The sequence below is a fragment of the Sesamum indicum genome, linkage group LG10 (assembly GCF_026168435.1).
Source record: "Sesamum indicum cultivar Baizhima isolate 11 linkage group LG10, ASM2616843v1, whole genome shotgun sequence".
Taxonomy (NCBI): domain Eukaryota; kingdom Viridiplantae; phylum Streptophyta; class Magnoliopsida; order Lamiales; family Pedaliaceae; genus Sesamum; species Sesamum indicum.
Window position 1 is genome coordinate 21025156 of NC_142666.1, and position 27374 is coordinate 21052529.

General features: G+C 36.7%; 4 protein-coding genes across 7 annotated transcripts; 2 read left to right on the plus strand and 2 right to left on the minus strand.

Moving 5' to 3' along the window:
* Nucleotides 1–477: 477 nt before the first annotated feature.
* Nucleotides 478–6994, plus strand: LOC105171525 (ABC transporter C family member 4). Its single transcript, XM_088885990.1, has 11 exons — nucleotides 478–2874; nucleotides 2958–3278; nucleotides 3510–3596; nucleotides 4149–4787; nucleotides 4867–5031; nucleotides 5114–5408; nucleotides 5536–5750; nucleotides 5829–6134; nucleotides 6231–6294; nucleotides 6394–6633; nucleotides 6713–6994. Exons 1-11 carry the CDS (start codon nucleotides 772–774, stop codon nucleotides 6811–6813), a joined length of 4536 nt encoding a protein of 1511 aa, XP_088742116.1. The 5' UTR covers nucleotides 478–771; the 3' UTR covers nucleotides 6814–6994.
* A 577-nt stretch (nucleotides 6995–7571) lies between these two features.
* ESD4 (Cysteine proteinases superfamily protein) lies at nucleotides 7572–13158 on the plus strand. 2 transcript variants are annotated; one of them, XM_011092675.3, is made up of 9 exons: nucleotides 7574–8704; nucleotides 8796–8875; nucleotides 8959–9052; nucleotides 9170–9268; nucleotides 10083–10175; nucleotides 10275–10394; nucleotides 10867–10970; nucleotides 11929–12001; nucleotides 12624–13158. In XM_011092675.3, the coding sequence occupies exons 1-9, from the start codon at nucleotides 7859–7861 to the stop codon at nucleotides 12684–12686; spliced, it is 1572 nt and encodes a 523-aa protein (XP_011090977.1). In that variant the 5' UTR covers nucleotides 7574–7858; the 3' UTR covers nucleotides 12687–13158. The 2 variants fall into 2 exon arrangements, 1 of the variants encoding a protein (XP_011090977.1); XR_002287879.2 differs by lacking the exon at nucleotides 12624–13158 and having other exon boundaries at nucleotides 7572–8704; nucleotides 10275–10368; nucleotides 11929–11997.
* Nucleotides 13159–13515: 357 nt separating this feature from the next.
* LOC105171527 (kinesin motor protein-like protein) lies at nucleotides 13516–20201 on the minus strand. Of its 3 annotated transcripts, XM_020697161.2 has the most exons (14): nucleotides 19981–20199; nucleotides 19758–19862; nucleotides 19367–19618; nucleotides 18657–18878; nucleotides 18356–18547; nucleotides 18135–18239; nucleotides 17923–18000; nucleotides 17542–17623; nucleotides 16958–17120; nucleotides 16345–16683; nucleotides 15283–15501; nucleotides 14611–15205; nucleotides 14445–14510; nucleotides 13516–14165 (listed from the first exon to the last, which is right to left on the minus strand). In XM_020697161.2, the coding sequence occupies exons 3-14, from the start codon at nucleotides 19571–19573 to the stop codon at nucleotides 13983–13985; spliced, it is 2451 nt and encodes an 816-aa protein (XP_020552820.1). In that variant the 5' UTR covers nucleotides 19574–19618; nucleotides 19758–19862; nucleotides 19981–20199; the 3' UTR covers nucleotides 13516–13982. The 3 variants fall into 3 exon arrangements, with proteins under 3 accessions (XP_020552820.1, XP_088741867.1, XP_011090978.1); XM_088885741.1 differs by lacking the exon at nucleotides 19758–19862 and having other exon boundaries at nucleotides 18657–18863; nucleotides 19981–20201; XM_011092676.3 differs by lacking the exon at nucleotides 19758–19862 and having other exon boundaries at nucleotides 19981–20198.
* Nucleotides 20202–25285: 5084 nt separating this feature from the next.
* Nucleotides 25286–26962, minus strand: LOC105171528 (translationally-controlled tumor protein homolog). Its single transcript, XM_011092678.3, has 5 exons — nucleotides 26798–26962; nucleotides 26165–26238; nucleotides 25916–26044; nucleotides 25679–25836; nucleotides 25286–25587 (listed from the first exon to the last, which is right to left on the minus strand). Exons 1-5 carry the CDS (start codon nucleotides 26823–26825, stop codon nucleotides 25470–25472), a joined length of 507 nt encoding a protein of 168 aa, XP_011090980.1. The 5' UTR covers nucleotides 26826–26962; the 3' UTR covers nucleotides 25286–25469.
* Between the last annotated feature and the right edge of the window lie 412 nt (nucleotides 26963–27374).

A 27374-nucleotide genomic window follows, 5' to 3' on the forward strand; every position in this document is an offset into this window, starting at 1 on the left:
GCCCCCCTACTTCGCCCCCTCCCCCAACCCCCGCCTCCCCCACGCCCATCTTCTTCCCTCACCACTTCCACCCAATTCGACCTCCTCCCCTATCCACCCCCCACCTGCTCACCCTCATCTAGATTTGGACGATCGGCGTCTCCAAAAGTGGAGGGCGATGCGTTGCCGTCCTTGTTGGATGGGCAACAGCCGTCGCTGAGGGGTGAGGAGGGCGTGGGGCCCCACCCTCATATGCAGTAGCGGCCATAATATATAAATTAATTTTTAATAATTTAATTTAAAAAATATTTTATTATTAATAAATATATAATATTATATATAGGGATGTGACTTGTGAGAGAAGCGTAAAAATATTAAAAAAAATTATTTTTATGGTCAATTTGCAGTCAAAGAGCATAAGAGTTTTTTTTTAAAACTTTATTTTATATCGGCTAATTGATATAGGGAATTTTTTCCCATTATTTTATGCATCACATCCTCCAATTATCCAAGAATATGATCTTTTCATAATTTCCTGGTGCTTATTTTCAGTTGAACTTCATTCTTGAAGTTCATGTTTCACATTCCTACATTTCATTCTTTTTTCTTGGGAAAACACCACATTCACTTGTTACCTATAGCATGGATCTCTTAGTGCGATATTAGATTTATCCGTGTTGATTGTTCCGTCTGTATTTGTAAGCTAACGCAGCAGGATCCTTTTTCTGACATTTCTATGTGATTTTTCTGCTTTTGATCTCAGGAGTACAAGTTCCTGGTTAGTTCTTTTGGATGATCATGTCTTCTGTTTCATGGCTCACGTCCCTCGAGTGTTCAGCCTCCTTTGATGATTCGAGTTCTTTTTCAACTGTACTACACTGGCTGGAATTCATTTTTCTGTCACCATGTCCGCAGAGGATTCTGTTTTCAGCCATTAACCTTCTGTTCTTGCTCACCCTTGTTGTACTGGTGCTGAAACGGCTGTATCTCCGACTCCTTAATGGCCGAAATTTGGGATCCTCAGTTCTTGAGAAACCTCTTCTTGGAGGTGATAGTCATGGTTTTAGAATCACTTTGTGGTTTAAAGCTTCTTTTGTCGTCACAGCTCTATTAGCCTCTGCCTATGCTGTTCTCAGCATATTGGCCATCACTAAAGGCGTCGAATCTCAATGGAACTTAATTGAGGTTTTGTTCAAATTGTTTCAAATGATGGCTAATGTGGTTGTTTTGGTTCTTATTGCACATGAGAAAAAGTTTAGAGCTGTCTCTCATCCGCTGCCCCTTCGAGTGTATTGGGCTGTGGACTTTGTTCTTGTATGTCTGTTTGCTGCTATGGCTATCGCTCGTTTAGTCTCTAGTAGTGAAAATGTTGATCTCAACATGAAATTGGATGATTTGTTTTCCTTGGTGAGCTTCCCGCTTTACGTTTTTCTGCTTGTTGCTGCTGTGAAAGGATCATCTGGGATTAATTTGGTTGCTGATGAGGATCTTGATGAGAACTCAAGACCAAAAGTAGATGAACGGACTACAGAGGATTCTGATGTGAGTGGCTATGCTTCAGCTTCATTGTTGTCTAGAGCCGTGTGGCATTGGATGAATCCGATTCTGAGCAAAGGGTATAAGTCTCCTCTGAAAATGGACGAAGTCCCTTTGCTTCCACTCGATCATCAGGCTCAGAGTATGGCTGAACTGTTTGAACTTTATTGGCCTAAGCCTAGTGAGAACTCAAAGAACCCTGTAAGAACAATGCTGATCAGATGTTTCTGGAAGGATCTTGCTTTCACAGGTTTTCTTGCTCTTGTGCGCTTAGCTGTTATGTATGTCGGCCCGGTCCTTATCCAAAGTTTCATCAGTTTCACTTCTGGGGACAGAAGCAATTTGTATCAAGGTTTTTATCTGATATTGATTCTGTTAATAGCGAAAGTGGTCGAAGTTCTTTGTTCCCATCAGTTCAATTTTCTATCTCAGAAGCTGGGGATGCTTATGCGTTCCGTTCTGATGACTGGTATATACAAGAAGGGGCTCAGATTGTCCTGCTCCTCCAGGCAGGATCATGGAGTCGGACAAATAGTGAATTATATGGCTGTTGATTGCCAGCAGCTAGCGGATCTGGTCTACCAGCTGCATACGTTATGGTTGATGCCGTTTCAAGTGGGAGTTGCTTTGTTGCTGATATATGTTTATATCGGAGTCTCTGCAGTGGTTTCATTGGCAGCAGTTGTTGGAGTTATGTTCCTAACTCTGACGATAACTCGGAAAAACAATTCGTTTCAGTTTAATGTGATGATGAGTCGAGACGTGAGGATGAAAGCTACTACTGAAATGCTGAACAACATGCGTGTCATCAAATTTCAAGCGTGGGAAGACCACTTCTACAAGAAAATCCAAGCTGCCCGTGAGAAGGAGTATAGTTGGCTCAGTAAATTTATGTACTTGATTTCTGGCAACTTAATTTTGCTGTGGAGCGTCCCAATTCTAATAGCTGCACTCACATTTGGTATTGCAACTTTGATGAAAGTCCCTCTTGATGCTGGGACTGTTTTCACGACAACATCCGTTTTCAAGATCTTACAGGAACCGATTCAAAGTTTCCCACAAACTCTCATCTCGATCTCACAAGCAATCATATCTTTGGGGAGGTTGGATAGGTATCTGACCAGCTGTGAATTGGAGGATAACAACGTAGAGAGAGAGGAAGGTTGTGGTGGTGCAATAGCTGTCGAGGTGAAAGAAGGAACTTTTGCATGGGAAGACGAAGGTGGCGAACATGTTCTTAAAGATATAAATTTTGAGGTTAAGAAAGGAGAGCTTGCGGCAATTGTTGGAATGGTTGGATCAGGAAAATCTTCTTTATTGGCTTCTGTTCTAGGTGAGCTTCACAAAACTTCAGGAAAGGTATGAACTGTTTTTCCACTTTCAGCCCACAGAATCGTTCACTTCCTCATCTCTGCCCATGAATATAAAGGTTTTCTATACAGGTGAGGGTTTGTGGGACTACAGCTTATGTGGCACAAACGTCATGGATACAGAATGCAACAATCCAAGAAAATATACTGTTTGGTTCCCCAATGAACGTTGAAAAATATAAGGACGTAATAAAGGTGTGTTCCTTAGAGAAAGATTTGGAGATTATGGAACACGGTGACCAGACAGAGATCGGAGAACGTGGCATTAACCTTAGTGGTGGCCAGAAGCAGCGGATACAACTTGCCAGAGCTGTGTATCAAGACTGTGATATCTATCTATTAGATGATATATTCAGTGCAGTTGATGCTCACACTGGAACAGAGATATTTAAGGTTCACACAAAACTTGCAACTATAGCTTACTTTTTCTTCCCTTTGATCAGTAACAGATACTGTACGTAACACAAAATGTTTGTGCAATGAATCTGCGTTCTCATCGAGTTATCCCATTTTTTAACCAATTCTTGCTTTAAATGATGTATGACAACTTACAACATGAAACGGCATACATTACTCGAGAAACTTGTTTCATTCTGCTCAATGTTTTTCCATATCATTTTGCAGGAATGCATAAGGGGAGCTTTGAAGGATAAAACAATTCTACTTGTCACCCATCAAGTTGATTTCCTTCACAATGCAGATCTTATACTGGTAAGTATGAAATATTACAAGATATTAGTTAATCAAGTCTCAATTCAGCAGTATCATTCCTTGTATCTGGGAAGAAGGCTTGCGATGCTGCCTTGGAAGTGTACATGTGTTAAAGATGTGGAAAACTGGGTTAATATGTCTGAACAAAAATTCTGTTTTCACTTTCATGCAAAAATTCCATGAATCACCTTATGAGTTTTTCTAACTGATGGAGCAGTAGCCGCCATGAAAAGTTATTTCCCCTTGTTGAGAATCATTAATTGATTCTCCAAATACTGTAAAATCACAAGACAATCACAACAAAATCTTAGTCATTCTTGATATGATTTGATTTTGGAGATATTTCCTTATTTTTATGTTATTCACATATGTAATTCACCAATATAAATAGGTGGATGATATATCATCAAACTAAGAGAGAATCATTAGCCCTTTGGGCATTTGTTTCGTGGACGTAGGTCATACGACAAACCACGTAAATGTTCGTATTTTGTTTCTCTCTTCACTTATCTAAAACTCTGACACCCCTCATTTCTGATACTTGGTGACCAGGTTATGCGAGACGGGAAGATTGTGCAATCTGGCAAGTACAATGAACTTCGTGACTCTGACCTGGATTTCAGTGCACTTGTAGCGGCTCATGAGACCTCCATGGAACTAGTTGAAACTAATCCAGCTGTTTCTAGTGTAAATGTCAAACAAGCGCCAGAATCACCCCACAAACAAGTCCCAAGATCAGTCGAAAATGGGTCGGGCCAGAGTGAGCTTAATGGTGAACCAGGGGAATCCAAATCTGATAAGGGTAGTTCGAAGCTCATAGAAGATGAAGAGAGAGAAACCGGCCGTGTCAGTCTGAGTGTATATAAGAAGTACAGCACTGAGGTATATGGATGGTGGGGAATAACAGTTGTGATACTTATCTCTATATTATGGCAGTTATCCCAGATGTCCTCTGATTATTGGCTGGCTTATCAGACATCTGATGAACTTAACTTTGTAGCCTCTTTGTTTATTGGCATCTACACTGCTATAGCTGTTGTTTCTTGTGTTTTTATGGCGGTCAGATCAGTTCTTGTTGCGTTTTTGGGTCTCAAAACGGCTCAGAGTTTCTTTAATCAAATACTGAATAGCATTCTGCATGCTCCAATGTCATTCTTTGACACAACTCCTTCCGGCAGAATACTAAGTCGTGTGAGTTTCATTATGTGTCGTTCTTCAATTTTCACTTAGATTGATGCATTTCTTGAGAGTTGTTTGTTCGAAATTACAGGCATCCTCTGATCAAGTGAACATTGATATCTTGATACCACTGTTTTTGAGTATAACCATCGTCATGTACTTTTCGTTGCTTGGAATCCTGGTTATTACATGTCAATATGCTTGGCCTACAGTATTCATCATAGTTCCACTGATCTGGCTCAACATCTGGTATCAGGTACGTGAAAATTTTTATTTTTCACTGAATTTAGGTCTCACTTAGAGATTTAGGCCTTTCTTCTGATCATATTGTGATGCAGGGATACTATATCGCATCAGCGCGTGAATTAACAAGACTCGACCAAATTACTAAAGCTCCAATCATACACAATTTCTCTGAAACCATATCTGGTGTTATGACAATACGTTGCTTCAGAAAGCAGGATAAGTTCTTTCATGGAAATATTGACAGGGTGGACACGAATCTGAGAATGAGTTTTCACAACAGTGCATCGAATGAGTGGTTGGGTTTCCGCTTGGAAATGATAGGGAGTTTTGTCCTATGTGTTGCCACCGTTTTCTTGATCTTGTTACCTAGTACAATAGTAAAACCAGGTAGCTTCTCGGCCTTGACAGAAAAACCTGTATCATTTTGGTTTGCAAATTGAATTTCTATAGAGAAATACTATATGCAGTTAACATTCATCTGATTCAACTTCATTCATTTCCCTTTCCGGACCAGAATACGTTGGGCTGTCTCTTTCGTACGGCCTGCCACTTAACTCTGTACTGTACTGGACCATCTACCTTGGCTCTGTTCTTGAGAACAGAATGGTTTCTGTGGAAAGAATAAAGCAATTCATAAACATCCCATCAGAAGCTGCATGGAGGAAAGCCGATTCTGCACCCTCTCCAGATTGGCCTAATCGTGGCGAGATTGAGATAAAGAACTTGCAGGTATACTAGAAAGGCTTGTTTTCAGATTGATAGGTTTCCCCAGTGAAATAACGAACTATGGCATTTAACTTTGAGCAGGTCAGGTATAGGCATAACACTCCGTTGGTACTGAAAGGAATATCTCTAACCATCAACGGTGGTGAGAAAATTGGCGTTGTTGGGCGAACTGGAAGTGGGAAGTCAACTCTGATCCAAGTGTTCTTCAGGCTGCTGGAACCTTATGCCGGCACAATAATAGTTGATGGGGTTGACATATGCAAGCTCGGTCTTCATGATCTTAGGTCCAGATTCGGAATCATCCCTCAGGAGCCGGTCTTGTTTGAGGGAACAGTTAGAAGCAACATTGATCCACTCGGGCTGTACTCAGACGACGAAATATGGAAGGTAACTGATACTATAACTCATCTTTCCTTCCCTCCCGTCTATGTCTATATTAATCAAACTTCTTTAACATCCATGATTCATTTTCTTGATGGCCAGAGTCTTGAACGGTGCCAACTGAAAGAAGTTGTGTCAGCAAAACCTGAAAAACTTGACTCTTCAGGTCAGTTCCTCACAGACTTACTTCTGATCTCATTTTCACTTCGCCTGCTAGTTTCTCAGCTACGTAGGCTGAAAATCACCAGCATTGTTTCTATCACAGTGGTCGACTCTGGGGACAACTGGAGCGTGGGGCAAAGACAGCTCCTATGCTTGGGACGTGTGATGCTGAAACGTAGCAAGATCTTATTCATGGACGAAGCAACAGCCTCGGTTGATTCTCAAACAGATGCTGTGATTCAAAAGATCATACGTCAGGACTTCTCCGCCTGCACGATAATCACTATTGCTCACAGGATCCCAACTGTTATAGACTGCGACAGGGTCTTGGTCATAGACAACGGTCTGTTTTTCTTACACAACGCCTTTTACATCGTTTTCGGACCATTGTTCTTACACAGTTTATTATAATGTTTTGACAGGATGGGCCAAGGAATTTGATGGTCCTGGCAGGCTTCTTGAGAGGCCATCACTGTTTGGAGCACTGGTTCAAGAGTATGCCAACAGATCATCTGGGCTGTGAAAAACTGAGTTTTAACTGATTTTTGCTACCATTATTGTGGCATGTTTCTTGATTTAGTATTTCAATGTCAACTAAAATGGATGAAGTTTTCTTTGGGAATATGTTAATGTTGGAGCAAAAGTCTCAAATATAGAAGGGATAATTACATTTACACTTCCTGAAATATAGTCTATTTATACAATTACTTATGTTTTTTTGCATAATTGCAGAAATCATTCCTGGAAGCAAAAATTTATAAGTAATTTATGACACATCGATATTTTTAGGTGGTGTATATATAATTTTTTGAAAGATAGGGTTGATCTATATAAATAGTTTTACTTTTTACGATAGGTGTACCTGTAATTTTTAAAAAAATATGTATAATTTGTATAAATACACCACCAATGAGGGGTGTAGGTATAATTGTTCGAGTGTAAAATGTAGAATTTTATTATTTTGTGAAGAGAAACAAATTGCATTTCATTTTTTGGGACTATGACCCAAATGAATTAAAAAAGCACATTGAGAACTTTTTCATAAATTTATTTAAATCAATAAGAAATTATTGAAGAATATATAAAAAAAATTATATATAATGCTCATTATTTGTAATTTTTATCATAACAAGTAATGTGAAATTACTTCATGCATTATTATAAAATTAAAACTGAAAAAGGAAAAAGAAAAGGGGGGAATTTATGAAAAAGAATACTAAAAAAAAGAAAAAAAAAAAAAAAAAGTAGTTCCATTCCAACTCCAACTCAGAAACAAATTGTCAGAATCAGAAAAACCACTTTGACGTAACAAACAGCTTTATATTTTCACTCTGCGGCTATTTCCAAATTCAACTTCTTTGATTGCTTTCAATTTCCAAAACCCTAAAAAATTGTTTTTACCGATCGAAATCGTGCCAAAACCCCAAGAGGGGTCTTAATTTCAACAATCTTCCGATTAATATCATCGTATGCAAGTCCCTTTTCCCTAATTGGAGAAACCATCCAGCTCTTGGATGCATCTGCATTCTTCAGCTAGGGTGTCCGCCTGAGTTGGCCATTCTTCAGTTATGGGAGCTTTAACCAACAATAGGAAACGCGGGGACGATTACTACAAATCCCTTGTTTCATTTTCACCCTCAATTGACCATTCATATAGTCACATTTCGAAAAAGCCCAAGCTTTCAGTTCCTATGAGTGAAAAGACCCCAGAAAATAATCGGCCCACATCGTCAATTTCTGTTGTTTCTAGAATTTCTCAGTATCCGGCTGGGAAATCGGGGTTTCTGAGAGAAGTTCATGCCCCGGTGAGGAATTCAAGATTTGGGCTTTTCTCTTCTGCTAAGAACACTGAAAGTACTGCTAGTTCTAAGGAAAGTCCATCTGATAACATGGGAAGATTTGGTTTCTTTCATCGGTATAATGAAGCCAGAGATGTAGCGATTAGAAGTTTGAGGTATACGTCTATTGGGAAACAGAAGGAGCAAGAGGTGATTGAGGTTGATAGTGGGGATGAGAACCGAGATGATGTCTATGATGATTCTAGCATTGAGGAGGTGGAAATTGCCAATTTTGAACAGAGTAAGTTGAAGGGGGAACACGGTGTGGGTGTGGAGAGTTCGCTGGAACTTAATATCAAGCTTGGGGAGAAAGGACTGGGATCTCTGGATTCTTCTGTGATTACGGATGTAAGTAATGCAACTGCAAAAGTAGAAGATGTGGAGAAGATGGGATTAATGCAGTTGGACCAGGTACCAGATGGTCCAGGGCTGCCCAAATATAAGAGGTTGTATGATGAAATAGACAGAAAATATTCGAAGCTGCCTGTCATAAAGTTTAGCATAGAATTATATATAAAGTTTCTGCAACGGCTTCAGTTATTTCGGTCTCAGAAGAAAGAAGATCAAATTAAGAAGGTATTTTTCGTTTATTCTTGCAATTTATTTTGGTCATGTATCTATTTAGGTGGCTATTTTGTGGTGATGATGGGATGTCATTCATCTGCAGAATGTGAGTGAGGAATGTTTTGTGCCTCTTACTGACGAGGAAGAGAGAGAAGTTTCTCGTGCCTTGTCCAATTCGAACAGGTAGTGTATTTCCTCTTCAGTTGAACTGATTGTCTGTGATCTATTTGTTCATGATGCATCTTGTCTCTACTCAACCTTTACAGGAGAAAAGTTTTGGTGACTCATGAGAATTCAAATATTGATATTACCGGGGAAATATTACAGTGTTTGAGACCTGGAGCATGGCTTAATGATGAGGTAATCTTTGTCCTTTTTTTGCGGAATGAGAATTTGGAAGATTTTAGCGGATATGCTGAAGCTGTGTCATTGTAAGATTATGATACAACTTGTGTGTATTACCCTTCTTCTTTGCAGGTCATTAATGTGTACCTTGAATTATTGAAAGAAAGGGAAAAAAGGGAGCCCCAGAAATTCTTGAAATGCCATTTCTTTAGCACCTTCTTTTATAAGAAGGTTTGTTATTTCTCTTCGATTCATTATTTTCAATTTGTTGTCTGACAAATATGTTATGGAAATCTTTTATGCTTATGCCACCTTTATATGGCTGTCCCCATTTGCTTACATTGTTGACTTGCAACTTGATATAGGAAAATTACTTGCTACCTTAACATTCAAGATGCACTTACCTCTTTTCCATTTTCATGCAACTGCTGAATCCCCTTGAGGTCAAAATTTGACCAGTAGCTTCTTATGCTAATAATTCCTCTATTCTGAATAAATAACCTCTGTGTTTAACATTTTAGTCAAACAGGGATCTCTCAAAGTCACACTACAAACAAATTTGCTTGAGTTTTCATTCAAAAATGCAGTGTTTTGGACTTTGAACATTTCTACTTTGCCTACCTTTATGAAATCATGTTAGCTGATAAACATAGAAATTTTCACATTGTTATCATTGAACATGGCCATTTTGTTTGGTGTTTTAAACTCAAGTTCTGATGGTGGGTGCTTGCATAATCTTGCACTGAAAGAAAAGTGCTGATTATGGTCATTTTCCTTTATAAGAGAAATCAAAGCAAAACCTATCTGTATCATTTTTGGATTTAGATTATTTGTGAACTTTGATACTGTAGGTTTCTTTAGTTTACATCACAATGATAGATTTATTCTTAGTAACAGCTCTTAGTTTTTACATAATTATGTCGATGAACTGATTGTTTTTCAGAGTCTGGCAATTTTCTGACTTTTGCATGTTTCTGTCAAGACAGCATATTTTGCACTTCTAAGTTTCTGAGCTGTTGTCGTTTTGTCATTTATTCTTCTCCAGCTGATTAGTGGCAGGGGTGGCTACAATTTTCAATCAGTTAGAAGATGGACCACACAAAGAAAGCTTGGCTATAGTCTTATAGAGTGTGACAAAGTACAGTTTCAAGCATTTTATTTTTCATGGTTAATTGTCTCTATCAAATTCCCCTGCCTTTTCCTTAAGTTACCTCATTCCTTTTGCTTATTTTCGTAGATATTTGTGCCTATCCACAAAGAAGTTCATTGGTGTTTAGCAATTATCAACAAGAAGGACGAAAAGTTTCAGTATCTTGATTCACTCAAAGGAGGTGATACTCGAGTCCTGAATGTACTGGTATGCGTGCTCTTTTGTTAGGCTGGTTGCAGATTTCTCTTATACATTAGCAGGATGCATAATATTTGTTAATTTCCATTTATTCACTTATCATGAACATTCACGAGTACATGCTAGATCACATTGGTCATGCTTTGAGGTTGGGGGGGTTCTGCCACTTGGATCTCGTAATAATGCTTAGGGTGGGAGCACTGCTCTGAACTGCTTTAACATGTTGCAGATTGAAAGTGTAGAGAAAATAAGACAAGAAAGAGAGGGGGGGGGGGGGAGGGAGAGGGAGGAGAGGAGTGGCAGGGAATAGGGAGAAAGTGTAAATGAATAGGTGTTTTGTTCTCCTTTAATTTCTGGTCACTTAAAAAAATTATTGCTCTTAAGTGTCCAAGCCCCTTTTTAATTTCAATTTTGACACTGGGGATCTGGGTTTTTGTAGTGTTTTGCTATGCATTACTTACATATGTATTGTAAAATGCAGACCAGGTACTTTGTTGACGAGGTGAAGGACAAGTGTGGAAAAGACATTAATGTTAGTTCCTGGGAACAAGAATTTGTGACGGACCTTCCAGAGCAGGCAAATGGGTAAAGTGTGAAACTTTCTGAATGTCTAAATTTTATTGGTTTGGAACATGAAACTTGAGATCTGAGATTATTTTGAAATATAAACTTCAGCAATGCAACCTGATTCATGTGTAATTGAACTACTCAGAGCCATAGCATCATCTTGGGGTGGTTTGCTAGTTTATTGAATGGCTTGGATGTTTTTGAGTTGGTGTGGTCTGTGATTATATTTTCTTTCTAAGTGAATGTAAGGTCACCCAAATTCCTTATGGCTCTGCACTTCCAATTGATATCAGCAAATGCTAAATAAATGTAAAATGCTAGAACTGGATGATGTATAATACAAAATCAGGAATGATGCAACATACTACTTGTTATCTTTAATATAGTCATAATTGATTCCTGATTTTTTAATTCCTAGATGACCCATTTGGAGCACTCAATTCTATGCTTTTATAGGACAAGTCCAAGTTCCGTGTTTCTGGAACACTGTTACAGAGATTTTATGTTCAATTGATGTTCTCCTTATTCCTTCAGTCTCCCTCCCTCATTGCAACTGCAAAATTTGTTTATGCTTCTTTGTTTCTCTTTTGCCATGCTTGGTTAGTGAAATGCAAAATGTTGGTACTCCTAATTGTTTCCTACACATGATAATCTTGTCTTACAGTCCATCTTTTATTTATTGTATCTTGTTATCCTATAGTCCCTTCTTTCAATAATTTATACAATTATTACAATTACACCTTATTACAGAAATTTCTCTTGTTCTGTTTTTCTATCACCATTTACGGCTATTGTATATTATTTGAAACAGTAATCTCTGCCATGGTATGCTTATTTGTAAATATGTGGTTGGTGGTGTTGTAAAAAGCATGCATAATGTGGACATTCCAATCCTCGATCTTGTTATGTTTCATTGAATGAATCATGCGAAAATGAGTTTCTTTTGTAGTTATATGATAAACTGCTCCTTAAACAGGTTTGACTGTGGCATGTTCATGATCAAATACGCTGACTTCTACAGCAGAGACATTGGACTATGTTTTAGCCAGGTAAACCTTACACTGTAGCTTGTACATAAATCTGGCTAGGAGTCGTAGCTTCTTTCATTTTTCTTGTTCCTGGCTGCCATCTCCAAGTGGCATGCATAAAATTTGTCCTTCTATTCTGATTGTTGTCTCAACAAAATTCAAATGCTGAATCCGCCCTGCTCTTTTAGACCAAATAACTTCGTGAATTTCAATTGCATGAAAGTCAACCAAAAACACCAGAGAGCATGCGAATGATTGATGCTGTCTGCATTTCTTACGTAAATGGATGATCTTTTTGTTGGTTCAATTATATGCTTGTTCACTGTATGTAAAGATTTCAGGGAGCAAAGAAAGTTTTATTTGCAAATTGAGTAATATATCACTTTGATAGGTATGGAACTGAACTTGGTTTACCAAATATGTTAACAACCTTCTAAGGTTGTGTTTTTTTATGAGGAAAGAGTAGAGCGCTCTCCTTAGTTTGCCATGCAAATCATGCGTAATCCTCTTTTGTTTTTTAAGGGTAGAAAAATGTCATGTATCATGAACAAATTTATGTGTTGCATGCTTAATTTTCTACTGGAAACGATGCTCCCTTGTTTTTGTTACAACTAATGCTGAAATTTCTGTTTCACTGTTACAGAAAAATATGCCATATTTTAGGCGGCGGACAGCCAAGGAGATTTTGAAATTGAGGGCAGATTGAGGAATCGAGAACTGGCTGCTTCATTTGCCATATTATACGATTGAGTTGCAGAACGCAGAAAGAGGAATTATGCATCTGTAGATGAGAAGTATTTAAATCAGCTTTTGTTATTCTCTAAAACATGAATCCTGTCGAGCACATGGATCAATTGTCATGATCACAATGAACTGATGCAACCTTACCTTTGCAGTTGCTGGCCTTCTGCAAAATATGGCACTATTGCTTGCTTGTGAAACTCAGATCATAAGGCAGGTTATCCCTATCAAATTGTACATGAATACCTATGCTCAGTGATCGGGTACCCGAGTGACTGAAAATTATGGTTTGACGCATTTATTCTTTTTAACTTAGGTCTTTTACTTTAGAAAGATGTGTATAGTAAAACTAGAAATGTTTCACTGTCGGGGTGCCTTTGTTTCCTTAGGAATTGTGAATTCATCTTTCAAAAAAGTAATTGATTTGTTTATAGTCATTTTCTGATACTATAGGACAGAAATCCCACGTTCTTAGTTACCACTCTTGAACTTTGAGTTGCATTTGCTTCCCATAGCAATCATGTCAAACTGGACCTGACATTTTACCCCATATGCATTAGAATTGCTCGTGATAGAGAGAAACTACTCATGATTCATCGAAGGTTGTTATGAAGAAACAATGATTAAAAGAAACTTATTTCCAGTACATTTCAGCAATAGGAAATTTATAAACAATTGAAGTCAACCTGTAGGCGGTTTGTTTTCAGGTGACTGGAAATTTAATTTGCAACTATTGAGCTACATGCTGAAAGCCAGAAGTCTGAGTAACAGATATTCCTACAAAGCAACACGCATTGGACCAGGAAAAGATATCATTTCAGAAACATTTTCATTATACATGTTGAATACATGAATGATTTAAGCCAAGAGATACGGCAAGCAGCTCAGCCACTCAATTGTTGAGCTCAGAAACGGGAAATATACAGTCTCCTCTAATTATAAAAAACATTCAAACACTTGGTTGTTAAGGGCACAGAAATGAGAAATGTACAGTCGTCATCACAAAGTATAGAATAACATCCCTTTGTGAAGTTGCAGCACCATAGTTCACATTAGATTTAGGACGTAACACTTAAAGTATCAGGTAGTCCCGGGTTGAGATTGTTTTCTTCAATGGTTCTCATCTTTTATATTTTTGTTTTGGCTGCTTCACAAATACAAACTTCACTAGGCGACGTATGTATACTTGACAGTAGAAGTAAGCTATAATTGGTACAATAAACAAGAACAGATATTATTTTCAATGGCTTCAAGTGTTGCTTTAGCGAAGTACCCTCTTTCGACTCAGTATCTCCTGCTCTTTCAGCCGATGCTGGAACCTTGCTAGGCGAGCTTGAAGGCTGACCAGACTAGCTGCTTTGCGTGAGAGCACAAAACTCAATTGTGTCACATAATTGTCAATGTGGCTGCCTGGTTGATCCACTTCTGCCAATAGTTTCATTTCCTGGCATGCAAAGCAAACAATTCACCTTTTGGACACCACAGCTCCAAACTTAATTTCATTAGTAAAAGTTGTTCAGTTTGTTAGTTACTTGTTTTAACCACAGCTTTTGCTATTCACTTTGCAAGTCATTGTAGCCAACTTCTCAAGTCATTTTCGTTAATATAAAAATGAAAATCCCAAAAAAAAATAAAAAAAACAAGAATTCAAACTGATTCTCCAATCAAATGAAGGTCAATATCAAATAAAGAAGTAAACAGAGGAAGGACAAGTATTACTTACTTCACGAACTATCTCCATAGTATCTTCAATCTCTTTTCTATGAGCGGCTATAAGGGCCTCTTCTTCCTACACAAGAAAATATATAGTACATAGTGAAAATGCATTTAAAAGACTACTGATGCAAAAAACTATATTGATCATTCAAAAGAGACGGTTCAAAACCAACCTCAAGTATCTCATTGATACTCCCATCAGGAGGTGGCTCAGGTTCATAGCGTTTAGCACCAGTACTAGCTGCACTAGAATTGTTTATATTTTGCTGCTTATAACTAGTGGTTGAGATATCCTGATTTTCAATGTCTTTTCTTGGCCCATGCCCCAGCTTTTCATCCCTGTAAACCTTTTGCCGAGGTGGAGAAACTTTCTGCACCTTCTTTTCTGTATCACTTGAACTCTGTGAGTACCCAGCTGAGAACATCTTCTGACTGGTAGAACCCTTAGAAGCATTTCTGACATCAAGTCGTTCCCGTTCCGAACCACCAGCAGCCACACCACTTTCGTCACGGCCATTAAAGTTAAAATTGGAAGAAAAGTTGGAGGATTGTTTCTCATCATCTGTAGAAAAATTGAAAGATGAAGTTTCCTTATCTATGACCCTTCTGCTTGTATCCACAACTTTAGATTCTTGATTTTGCTCATAGACATCCTCTCTCTCAGCAGTAACAGGTAAAGTTGGAGTCGATGAAGATTCCTTCGCACTGGGTGGCAATGAACTAGCCTGATCCTTCTTTGGGTTTCCACTTTTGGATAGACTTTTAACCCTGTCAAATAATAGCCATTTCTTTAGCCTAAGCACGTCAAAAGCACAAAAAACACAATGAGAAAGAAACAAAATTACCTGTCAGCATATCTCAAAGTATTGAGGGTATGCTCACACGAACCAGCATTTGGAGAGATGCAAGAGATCATAACAGTCCTTGAGTTGCCAACAAAGGAGTCACGAAGCACCTCAGTAAGTTTGCTTCCGCGGAATGGGATGTGAATCTGGTCATTATCAAGAGCACGGATACACTCCTTGAGTGCCAATAAACTTTTGTTGATTTCTGCTCCTTCAATCCTGTATATCAATAAAACATAGCATCTCAAGCTGCTAAGAATGCTCAATGGGCCAAAGAACACAACAAAATAGCAGTCCAATCAAGCATTATAGGATTCTCTCTTCAGAAGGGTTTTTCTGAAAAGGGTGGGAAAGTGTGAGGATGCCACAAAATAGTTCTCCGTACGAAATTGACAAGTCAATTCTGCCAAAAAAATATGAAATAACCTTTGTATTGAAATCCCTGCATAACAGCTGGTTCTACTTCTAATGTAGTATAGAACAGCCCAGTACTTGACATTTATAACGAATTAGCCACAATTAGGATTAGAATCCCATCTCAAACTTGACAGTTGGCCACAGTATCTTTAAAGAGCAAGCATCTAAAAGATAATTCTTTGGATCAGATATCACATAAAGGCGTAAGAGTTTGTGCTTCACCGGATCAAACATATGTAGTTCATTATCTCTAGAAACTTGATACTTCATCAGAGCTCACAATCTTTGCTTATGCATGGGTGCTAAACAACACCATCAATCAACTCACAATTATGGTTGAAAAGGAAAACTATCGGAAGGAAAAGGAAAACGTGGATGGCTGCACAAACATCTGATGGAATGCAAGATTAGCCTGATATCCAAATTGATATTTGTGAATAACTACAGGTCTGATAACCAAATGGCACGATGCACTATCTTTAAAATAGGACATACCTATCAAATAAGAAAATTAATGTATAACCATTAAAGTTTCCACAAAGCAGAAAGAGCAATTCGATAACATTCACTTTGCATAGCCAAAATCAAGGGGTAATACGCAAAACACAGAAGCCATTGCCTGTGGCTGACTGCATAAATCAATACCGTGTTTGCCGATCATTATCTGTAGTGTCAGCACCTCTTTCACTCCCAGCAAGGTCAATGAAAGAAATTTTGCCAACAACCTTTCCGCTCCTGGATTCATTTCCCTCATTAATATTATTATTCCTCTTAGATTCTTTCACCTCAGGGTGCCTCTTGACAGCCAGTTGCAAAATTGCGTGTGATCTCGAAGACTCTTCATTTGCACCTGTAGAACCAGTACTTCTAGCTGCATTTCCCCTCTCAATATATTCTTTCACAATATGCACATCTGATACTTCAAACTCCTGCAGTCCAACAATGCAAACTTGCTGTCTACCATCTTCCCTCATGCATAGCTTCCTACATAAGAAGAATCCAAACGTTAGCATAGAAGTAAAATTGAAAGGATAAAAGAATAAGAGTCCAATACTGGTAATAGCTTCTGCATATCTGGTGAAATTTAGGATATGGTGAGGTTAATATCATAAACAATCATTTTGGTCATACCTATATAAAAGAGTATTTCATAAATTCAGCATCTTAGTAATGCAACATCCCAACATTATTTTAGCAACAATTCAAGGCATTTATAAAGTTCAATACAGGACAATTGAAACCAAGTTAGAATATTAACTTCCTGTCGCTGAGAAGATCGAAAAGTTTTCCCCCATATATCTCAAAATAGCTAAGCCACAACTTGAATCTTTGATTACGATAAACTGGCTGATGCAGAAATCTAACAAGGTCTTCTGCTGCTCTCAGAGGTAATGGCTGCATGGTGTATGTCTTGCCACTCCCTGAGCAAAAATGGAGGGTAAGTAATTCAGCTATCTAACACAATTTATAGGATCCAAATCATAGTCATAGATAAATGTAACAAAGACAGAAAGAAAGAAATTTGCAGCAGTTCAGTTTCTTGACAACAGAAAAGCTGGAGAACTATTTAGTCACCAGAATGGTTTCATGAAGGTCTTCAAGGTTGTTCATAATTTAGCTCGATGAGAATAAAATACTGCAAAGTTCACATTTCCTCTTTTTTCAGCAGAAAGAGTTCATGAGAGGAGCTCCTAAAATCTAACTGACTTAGGATACAGCTGAAAATGTTGGAAATTCACCAAATCGATGATTCTACCTTTGTTTGCATGTAATTGATAATTCAGAATAGGAAAAGAGTCATAACCCCTAGACGTACAACCAAGAAAAGAAAGAGATGCACACCTGTCTGGCCATATGCAAAACATGTTGCTTTGGTACGTTGAAAAATGGTGGGTATAATTGGCTCCACTGTATTACGGTATACCTGATAAGGCATGTAAAAAGAATCTTAGTGAGAACATATAAACAGAAACGATAACAGTCCATCCCCACTTAGTTCCCGAAACTCTGCCTCCCGCCTTGAGCATCCCCCAGAAGAAAATAAAAAAAAATGAATAAACCACCTAACTAAAAAGCAGAAAATTTAAGAACATATTTTACACATGTACCTATGACTGAGGAAAAAACTATTGAATTTTTAAGAATGGAAAATTATCATGATATAGTAATGGATGTTAAACAATAATGATTCACAGAATAAACTTATAATTGAGGAAGCTATACCTCATCATTAGTCACATGTTCATCTAGAACTGCATCAAAACAGAACTCATGTTTCTCCACATATGCAGTCAGGTCGACCTTCATGAGATTCACAAATGTGAGTTCCCATGTGAAAAATAAGGAAAATTATAAACACAGATCAAAATTAATCAACCTCGGAAAAATAACGAACAAAGTATAAGAGTGTCTCAAGATGCTAGCAACTTGCCGACCTTTAACTTGGGCTCGTGGACAGTTAAATAGGCATCATCATACACAGTCACAATATCATCTTCTTTGCGAGAAAGTTCCTTCTTGTTCAGAGGCCTCTTGCGAACCTGAACTCAGTAGAAAGATACACATTAAATTTGGTATTTCAATAGACAATACAGGCATCACACCAAATAGCATCCAATTTGAGGGTAATTCAGATCAACACACTGAATTGGCATACCACAACTTTAATCTTAGCCACATTGTTTTCCCTTGTACTGGTTTCTTTTTCATTATTAGAAGCTCCAACAGGAGCTTCTGCATCTGTTGGCCCTCTCTGCTGCTTGCCAACTGTCCCATCAGAGTCACTTTCGAAGGCTTTGGTCACAGCAGGCATGAAAGGTGAAGGTTCAAATGGCTCTGTGATAACATGCTAAAAGAAAAGATAAATGAAATTTTCATATTAGCCTGGAGGCAAATGGGCGTTCCTAGTTTGATCATGAAGAACAAAATTTTCAATGTCAATAGTAGGTGTGGCTTACATCAGATAAGAGCTCTGTGTCATCCATAGAATGTAGATCCAAAAGTCCAGCTCCAAAGTCCCCCCTAAACTCAGGAGAATAAAATCCCTCTGATGGAGCAAATGCGCCTGAACTTTGTGCACTTGGGGTGTAAGGCTCAGAAACAGTTTCACCATTGAAGTTGAGATTCCTCATTAATTTGAAAAGCCTCTGTTTCTCTTCTGCAGACTGTGGTGCATAGCCCTTCATGCATCATCAGACTCTCCCAATCAATCACGAATTCAACTGGTTAAATGTATGCTGAAAGCAAATAGGCCATCTCTCACTCATCTCCCCACCCCATGCAAAAAAGAAGAAACAGAGCATCCAAGGAGTATCTCCTTACCAATATAAAAGTCATATTGGCATGGTTAACAGAGCTCTGCTGAGCACAAATGCCAGCGAAACTCCGGTCAAGAAGTGCAATGATACATGAAAAATAATACTAAAAAATCTCTTTCTGCATAATGAACTTTTGCATTCTCTTCCAACATCCTATAATGCAATACAAGCACACAGCGGTACTAATGCACAACAGAAGTTCCAGCTTCTGATGAAAATTCAAATCTCCACATTCCCAATTCCCGAATAAATGAGAGAACATACTCATGGCGTAAAACATAATTCACCAAAAGCAAATGAAATAACCATTTCCAGATTGACAAAAGAGAAAAATAGAGGAGTGTATTTACCTGCATTAGGAGGTTAGGGAGCAGTCTATGATCAACAGCATTAGATGCCATTGGAGAGGCCAGATGCTGCAATCCGGCAGACTGGAGCCACCGCGCCATAACAGCATCCCCCGCATCTCCACCGGACACCCCTGGTCCTGCATTCTCGTAGAGTGCGGTGGCCGCTGCCGCACTGCTCTGCTGCATCTGGCCACCCATGTGGCGCATCGATCTCTTTTGCGGAGCCAATTTTCAAGATCTACTTCTTCCACACTTCAACAACGAAAAACACAATGAATCAATACCAATTGATTATCCCATTACTAATAAAAACCGAGAAATTAACAACATTACCTTGCCGCAAAAATGAACAATTAACAAAAAGAGGTCAAGTTTTAAAAAATAAACATACAAATACGAGAGAAATCGAAACCAAAGCAACACATCAACGTTCTTCGCACAATCAATTGAACCTTCAATTCTCCAATTCCCAAATTCTTTAACCCAAAACGCAATCCTAATAAGATCATCGCCGAAACCATAATGCATTCAATCCAAATTACATAAACCAAAAAAAAAAAATAAAATAAAATCATGTAAAGAAAAACAGAAACATCAATCCATATCTCCGCTACCTGAATCAAAATCAATCCAACATGAAATGCGGACAGATCTGAGAGTCCAAAAGAAACCCTAAAAACTTTTTCGGTTGGCAAAATTGCCGAAGATTTTTGTTGAGATTGCTTGATAGAGTGGAATGGAGCGTCAGAAAATGATGATTATATATATATATATATGTTGTATATCTACATGTGTGTGTATGTATGTATGTATGTATATCTACACATTAATGTGTGTATGTATTTTCTCTTTTGCTTTAACTTTTGGTGACACACAGAAATTTTATATATATATTAATCATTTTTCTTTTTGCATTTTATATATATAACATATATTTCTGCAACAAGAAAGTTTATCTCACAATAACGGGTGGTCTAACTTTTTGAAATAACGATTAAACGGCTCATTTGAAAATTTAGGAATTTACTTTTTTGCCCTTTACATTCACATTTACTTATCAAATATTAACATTATCTCTAAGGATTAGCTCCTCAATTATTTTAATTAAAATATTCAACATTATACCCGAAAATAATATAATTCTAAATAACTCATATCAACGTTTTTCAGTCGAGAATTTTGTAAAATATTTATGAAAATATTTAATATAGATGATACACGCAATAATTATCAATATTATTCTCATTTTCTTATCGCTGAGGTGATAATACATGATGAGTAAATAAATTTATTATTTTTAACTTTTAGATAAATTTATTTTTATTTTGATTACTGTATGCTTTTCTGAATTAATGTATATATTGGATAGCATTAGAATCCAATGATCATATAATGAATAGGAATATTCAATCATTCACTACATTGCCATTTTTCATTATTGACACCACCAACCAAACTTTCACTTTTCTTTGAAATTTGAATTTTTTTTTCTTAATCCCTTTTTGCATATATTAATGCAAAATTTTATTAAGTTTTCTTACATCTAAAGAAGTCTAATCAAGAACTTGAAATTTTCAAACATGAAAATGATGAAACTCTTAGCTCATTCCCATTTCACATTTTAGAACTATATTGGTGTGGCTTTTTCCTTTTTCTGAAAAGGGTTTTTGCTTTTGATTTATGCCATTCAATAGAAAAAAGTAATAAAATACTGTAATTTTCAATCAAATGACTTTCATCAATATAATTTATTACCACTCGCTAATAAAAGGTATTTGCACAAACATTTTCAAGAATTCAACCTTCAAACAATGTTCGTTTATGACATAGCTTGCGTTTTTTTATCTAGTTTATGGCGTATTTCTCGAGAATAGGCTAAAAATATCAAACTCGCAAGGCCTTTTTTCCTTCTCTACTAATAAGCATGACTAGGTGAAGTTACGTCTGTACGGTATAAATTTAGTTGTCCTGCTTGGATAAGATTCCCCTCTTGTAGCTAGTCATGGAGGGATTTTCTCCGATTTGCATTTATACGAAAGAAAATTAATTCAAAATGATGTAATCTTTTTTCTTACACTTACACTATGAAAAGAAAAGGCCAAAAAAAAATCATATATAACTCCAAATCCTTATATCAAACTTGTCATCAAGAAATTACATCAGATAATTCCAATACAAAATCCAACCAAATTCAAGTTTATTGATTTTGCATAGACGGCAATGCAGGTGAACATCAAAACAAACAAAGAAAGGGGAACCAACCAAACCTGATTTGGGCACAACCCTACCCAATCATCCTCAAAATTAAACAACCATCCCAGCAAATGGAAATTACATTTATGGCCCGGATGGCCAATTATTATTTAATATTGGGTCCCTGAAATTTATGATCCTCCAAGTTATGGCAGCAGCACAGCCTCCAAAAAGTTGCAGTTGGGAGCTGACAATTTTGGCTTTCCAAGTTGCCCAATGCTAATTAATACTACTCGCACTTTGGCTTGTGCCAACAAACTCTTACCTTGGATTCTCTCTTCCTCATCCATTCATCTCTTCCATTTCTTCACTTGTCACTTTCCTTTCTTCAATTTTTACTCATCACAAACCTCAATCTCCTTTATATAAATTATTATAATTTCTTTTTATAAATTGCATATACACTTTAAAAAATATCAACATCATCACCCATAATTTTTAACAAGCAAAATATGGATGTGATTTATAGAAACAGATCATCATATCGGGAGATGTAAATATGATTATCCCTTTTTACACTCTAATTTTGTCTTCTACGAGCTGTTCATTTCACCCCATGTCATAGATTTTAGTTCAATTTGCTCCCATGATATTATATATAATCCACCTGTGATGTTACAAATAAGCAAATTATTCTCCTATGAAAATAAAATAAAAATAATAATAATATATGATTTCAACCTTCAAGACGCATGCTATTAATTTATGTATGTATGTTGTTTTTTTTTAAAAAAAAGAAATAATTAAATTAGATTCTAACTTATACCAACTGATTTTTATTCATTTTAAGCCAAAATCATGTCATCTACTAAGATTTGGACCTCTATCCGTCTAATAATTCTATATAAAATATTCAATTCGAGATTGGCTATTAATTAATTATTGTACTCTCTTCACTAAATATAACATCTACATGTGCATGTGAAGTGGTCTACCAAGACTTCCTCACGGACTACCATTTAGCACTAATCTATATACCACTTTTGACCTCCCACATAATTAAGTAAATTTAGTGTCCGAATCCTAATTATTCAACTCAATAAATTACACCAAAAATATAAAGGTTTTTGGTATTTTAAGGGGCTAACAATTTATCTTTTACCATTGTTATAAACATAAACAAACCAACGTTAATTTAATTTGCTGCTATTAAAAAAATAATCCAGCGAGTAATGGAATTTCTTTTTTTGTTGTTGAGTGGACCGTTATAATTAAATAATAAATTTTGTTTATTAATATGTTAATTGTGAATATCAAATATTTATAATTAACGATCAATTATTGTTATTAAAAAAAACACTTAAAAATTAATGGGAAAACCACATCGGGACTAACTAAACAAGGGAGTTATAAGTATTTAAAAGTTTATCAGCAGAAAAGAGCAACATACATGTAAAGACAATGCCGTAGTTTTCAACTTAAATTGATTGTCCAAATGGAAGCCAAACACAATTTGATCCGGTTAGGAGATCGAGGTTGCCTCAAGAATAGTCCAGATTTGTTGGAAGATTCCTAACAAAAACTCTCAAATGATTAAGTTAGCTGGAGAGAGATCAAATAGAAATATATGAATATAATAATAACGCACTGTAATCTAAAATAGTTACGCGAGTTTTTATAAGGTCAACTGTTCATACTTACACGGCTTTCACGTGGCGTGATTCTGACCTTCAAAGTACAAGATGATCAACAGTCATGGGGTGAGCTTGGCCAGGGACAACGCTTGCGAATTCTTATCCCATAAGGATAATTTGCAGTATTTTGATATTTTTATCGTTATGATTAATACATTCTCACAACCCAGAAGTCGTGAGTTTCAATTCTACGCATATAGGTGTTAGTCTACTTTTATAGTAGTATGTGTTTGTTGTTTCTTTGTTCCACCTGTTGTTGTCGACTGGTTTAAAAATATTGTTGTACTGAATACCGAATATTGTAGTAATATCTTGCTTGCCTTAGAGATAAGATTGTATTTTTCAAAAAAGAATTATGTTGTTAGAAATTGCAATCTTCTCTACAAAAACAGAGAAACAGATATAGGAAAAAATTGCGGATTTTAATTCTTGAAAGGGAATTGCGACATATACATGAACATGATGTGTGTGTTGCAGTAAACGTAATTGTATTAGAACTAGAAATATTGCTTTAGCTTAAAGTATCCAAGTAGTAGAATTTGAATGGAAGTCGGCATCAATGATTGGCCAATGCCCACCACTCTAACATTCATACATTACATACATACAACTCTATTTGACATTGACTCACTCACTAACTTCACCTAATCATCACTTCCATTTCTATTTCACCATATAATTAAAAATATAGAATTATTTTATTTATAATGTCCAGCACGACCCAATTAATTAAAATACCTTCTCTACTCTCAACATTTTCTTTTTTATGACTTCTATTTTTTTTTTATTGGAGTGTGTATTCTAATCCCTCATATTCAATAAATAGTACATATATATATATATTATAGGAAAAAACATCATGTTGAGAATTTTATTACAAAGCCATCATGAAAAATTTAAGATTGAGGTTTCATGATTTAGTTTGAGATCATATGTTGAGTCCATTCAAACGTATGGTTATTTGTCTCACTTTTGAGGATAATTCAATAGTTCGGGCACAAGATATTTTTATGAGAGGTTTTGTGTTCGAACATTGGGTGCGCGATGTGTTCTAGAAAAATAAATTGATTGGTAATTTATTTAAATTGAAATTATGTTGATAGTTCAAATGTAGTAGTTGATAACTTTTGGGGATTTTACACTCTCCTCCCCTGAAGTTTAGTGTAATTATACATAAACCCTTTGTGGTTTTGAAAATTACATCTAGCACCTCTAAAGTTTGATTTCATCTAATAAATAAGTTCCCTCCGTCAGTCAAAGTTCACTAAATTTGTTGATATTAACAAGAAAAATTTAATGAATATTGATAGTTACCCTCGATTGGCTTATTAAAAATAATTCTTTTCGAACTAAATTACTTTTACAACGATGAAGATATACCTCCTCTAAGACATATTATCACGTGAAAACATATGAGGATAATTTAATCATAAAAAAACTTATTTGACCCATTATAAATTAGTGTTAAATCAATTGAAGTACATATAAATTTTTTTTTATTTTTTATTAATATTAACAAATTTAATAAATTTTCACTAACGAAAAAATTTATGTATTAAACAGAAGCAAACTTTAAAAATACTAGATGTAATTTCTCCTTGGGCCTTGCACCTAATGCGCGATAGGATCCTCAGTGAGCAGTTAAGGAACAAATGTTCATGTTCAGACATTATAATTATCTTGGAATCTGAAAAATTGCTTGGTAGAGGGGCACAGCGGTCGGGTATCGTTGGCAGGCTGCTTCTACTCTTTTGATTATTATTGTTATTCATATATCTCGATTTGATGAATAACAGAGTGTTCTATTACAAGAGCAAATCACTGAAACAAGAACATGAACATGAAGAACAGTTGCAGCCCTCTTTCTATTTCGGTACTTCTCATATCGACATTGAGGATGGGCACATCACATAGGCCCGCGTTTGCATTATTATACCAGAAATATAAACATCCAAACTAGAAGCAAAGGAAATTGGAAGGATGAAGAATGCGTCTGGCACCCTATGTACAAAAGCATGGAGGGAATCGAGCATATTCAAAGAAATTACATATGAAAAGTAAATTATGGAGACACAAAGAGCAAAATTGCTATACTTTTACAAGTCAAAGTAAAAAATAAAAAAGAGCAACAGAAACAAACATAGAAAAGTACTAATATTATATAAAAACCAAAAACTAAAAAAATCTATAGTTACTCGGGACGCCGCCCTTGCTACTCAACACTTGATTTCCTTCAGACCATGCGCAAGGTACAAGAATGTTGGATCGACGGCACCTTCCTTGTAGTACGCAAACACCAAGGTGCTGTCGTCCGCCATGCTCTCTCCGACAAAACTACAAGAAAGAACATTTATCATTGCAGTAAAGCAAGGTCCTTACAGCATGATGAGAAATTAATGGAAAGGACTAGAAGTCGGTTTCTTACAACTGGAGGTCTTTGATCTTGGCAAGCAAATACTTTGTTGCTCCCTCAATGCTCTTTTTAAACTGCTCCTGCTCCGCACCTTCCAGCTTGGCACACAACAATTTGATGTACTTCTTGATGTATGCCACAAACTGTTTTTTGTCGAAAGGCGGTTGCTCCTGCAAAAGCTGTTGTTAAGCCAAAAACGGCAAAACTATATCAACATAAGTACCACGTACAAGACTATGGGAAACAAACCTGGAGCCTGAAGGTATCAACAATATCGACCACTTTGACAGATTGGTCGTCCACTCCTTCATCCTCTTCACCACATTCGGCGGAAGGATTTGCACCTATGTCTACATCAATAGCTCCCTTGACCACCCACTGTCATCCGCAAGAAAATTACAATACAAACTTTATAAAGAACGCAGATCACAGAAGGTTGCTAAATTGACAAACATGTTTGGCTTGCATTAAGAAATTAGTTAGGGGGAAGATCTTAACCTTTCCCTCGACTTCCCAAAGAGCTCCATTCTCAATTTCCTTATATGGAAAAGAGTCAGAGAGAAGTTCATCACCTACAATAATAAATAGCAACTTTAGCAACCACCAAATTTTCCGAGCAAAGAAATCCACATAAGGGACCAGCAAATAGCAGATTTGATCTTCACAACCCTATCAAACACTCCCAACATGCATAAAGTAAACCTTCAGCCAAAACACAGAAGAACTCATATGCACAATGGAAAATTGATCTTCCAAGCTTGTAAATCATCTGCAGAACACACCTCCGGCCAAATATACAATTTCTGAATCGTTAGAGCAGTATTGATGAATTGAGGAGCAAATAAGTATCGTGAAACGAAAGATATATTTGAACTAATCAGCAAAAAATGACATGATCTTTCTAGCAAAAACTAAGAGACAAAGCAGCCAAGAAACAAACTCCAATAATTCAAAGAAACGACGTAAACAGAAGCAAGAGATCTATAAACCAAGCACAGATTCAAAGTTAACTTAATCAAGAATCACAACCCACATAAACCAAACACTTAAATCACATAAATAAATCCACGGTAAGAATCAAAAAGAAAAGGTGGAACCCACAAATTCAAGTACCCAGAAAAGACCAGTTACCTGTGAGCAAATCTTGATAGACCAACATGATTACAGAATTTCAGTGGATTCCAAACAGAAAGAAAGCGCCTTTACAGAGAACGAGAGATTGGAGAGAGTGGGTTGTGTCAACTTTCGCGTAGGCAGCGAGTATTTATATCGGCGAGGGTGTGGGGGAAGAAGAGATTGAGTAGGAGTGGGACATGGGTATTATTAAATTGACAAGAATTCTCTTGAACGTACGACTGTTTTGCGACCTGTGTCGCTAGTTTGATGTTGTGGGCTTCGTTTCCCTGCAAGCGCTGAATGAGCTTGACCAGTGGCCCAATCGGCCCAGATTAGGAAGCAGACCGTGTCAGAAGTTAGTGTTTGAGTCCTGATGAAGATGGATCACATCAGACGAACAGATCCACGACTCAATATCAATGAAGTTAAATAAGAAGATTATGTAGACAAATTTCAAAGGGGGAAATTGTAATTTTAATCCAACACCATAGCATATGTTGTATTTTCAGTTTTGTAGTTTATGAATTTAAGCATATTTCATCCCCAAAGATAACAATTGTAGCATATTTAATTCCACAAAATGTGCCACAAT

Bases quoted from the DNA above. Each gene is read 5' to 3' on its own strand.
- LOC105171525 (XM_088885990.1), top strand. From the start codon at position 772: ATGATCATGTCTTCTGTTTCATGGCTCACGTCCCTCGAGTGTTCAGCC. The intron at 2,875-2,957 runs GTATGAACTGTT...TTTTCTATACAG, and splicing joins TTCACAAAACTTCAGGAAAG to GTGAGGGTTTGTGGGACTAC. The intron at 4,788-4,866 runs GTGAGTTTCATT...TCGAAATTACAG, and splicing joins CCGGCAGAATACTAAGTCGT to GCATCCTCTGATCAAGTGAA.
- ESD4 (XM_011092675.3), top strand. From the start codon at position 7,859: ATGGGAGCTTTAACCAACAATAGGAAACGCGGGGACGATTACTACAAA. The intron at 9,053-9,169 runs GTAATCTTTGTC...TCTTCTTTGCAG, and splicing joins GAGCATGGCTTAATGATGAG to GTCATTAATGTGTACCTTGA. The intron at 12,002-12,623 runs GTAAACCTTACA...TCACTGTTACAG, and splicing joins TTGGACTATGTTTTAGCCAG to AAAAATATGCCATATTTTAG.
- LOC105171527 (XM_020697161.2), bottom strand. From the start codon at position 19,573: ATGCGCCACATGGGTGGCCAGATGCAGCAGAGCAGTGCGGCAGCGGCC. The intron at 15,502-16,344 runs GTATTGATTTAT...ATTGATATACAG, and splicing joins GATAATGATCGGCAAACACG to GATTGAAGGAGCAGAAATCA. The intron at 15,206-15,282 runs GTAATTTTGTTT...ATTATTTGACAG, and splicing joins ACTTTGAGATATGCTGACAG to GGTTAAAAGTCTATCCAAAA.
- LOC105171528 (XM_011092678.3), bottom strand. From the start codon at position 26,825: ATGTTGGTCTATCAAGATTTGCTCACAG. The intron at 26,045-26,164 runs GTTAAGATCTTC...TGCGGATGACAG, and splicing joins TTTGGGAAGTCGAGGGAAAG to TGGGTGGTCAAGGGAGCTAT. The intron at 25,588-25,678 runs GTAAGAAACCGA...TCTTTCTTGTAG, and splicing joins AAGATCAAAGACCTCCAGTT to TTTTGTCGGAGAGAGCATGG.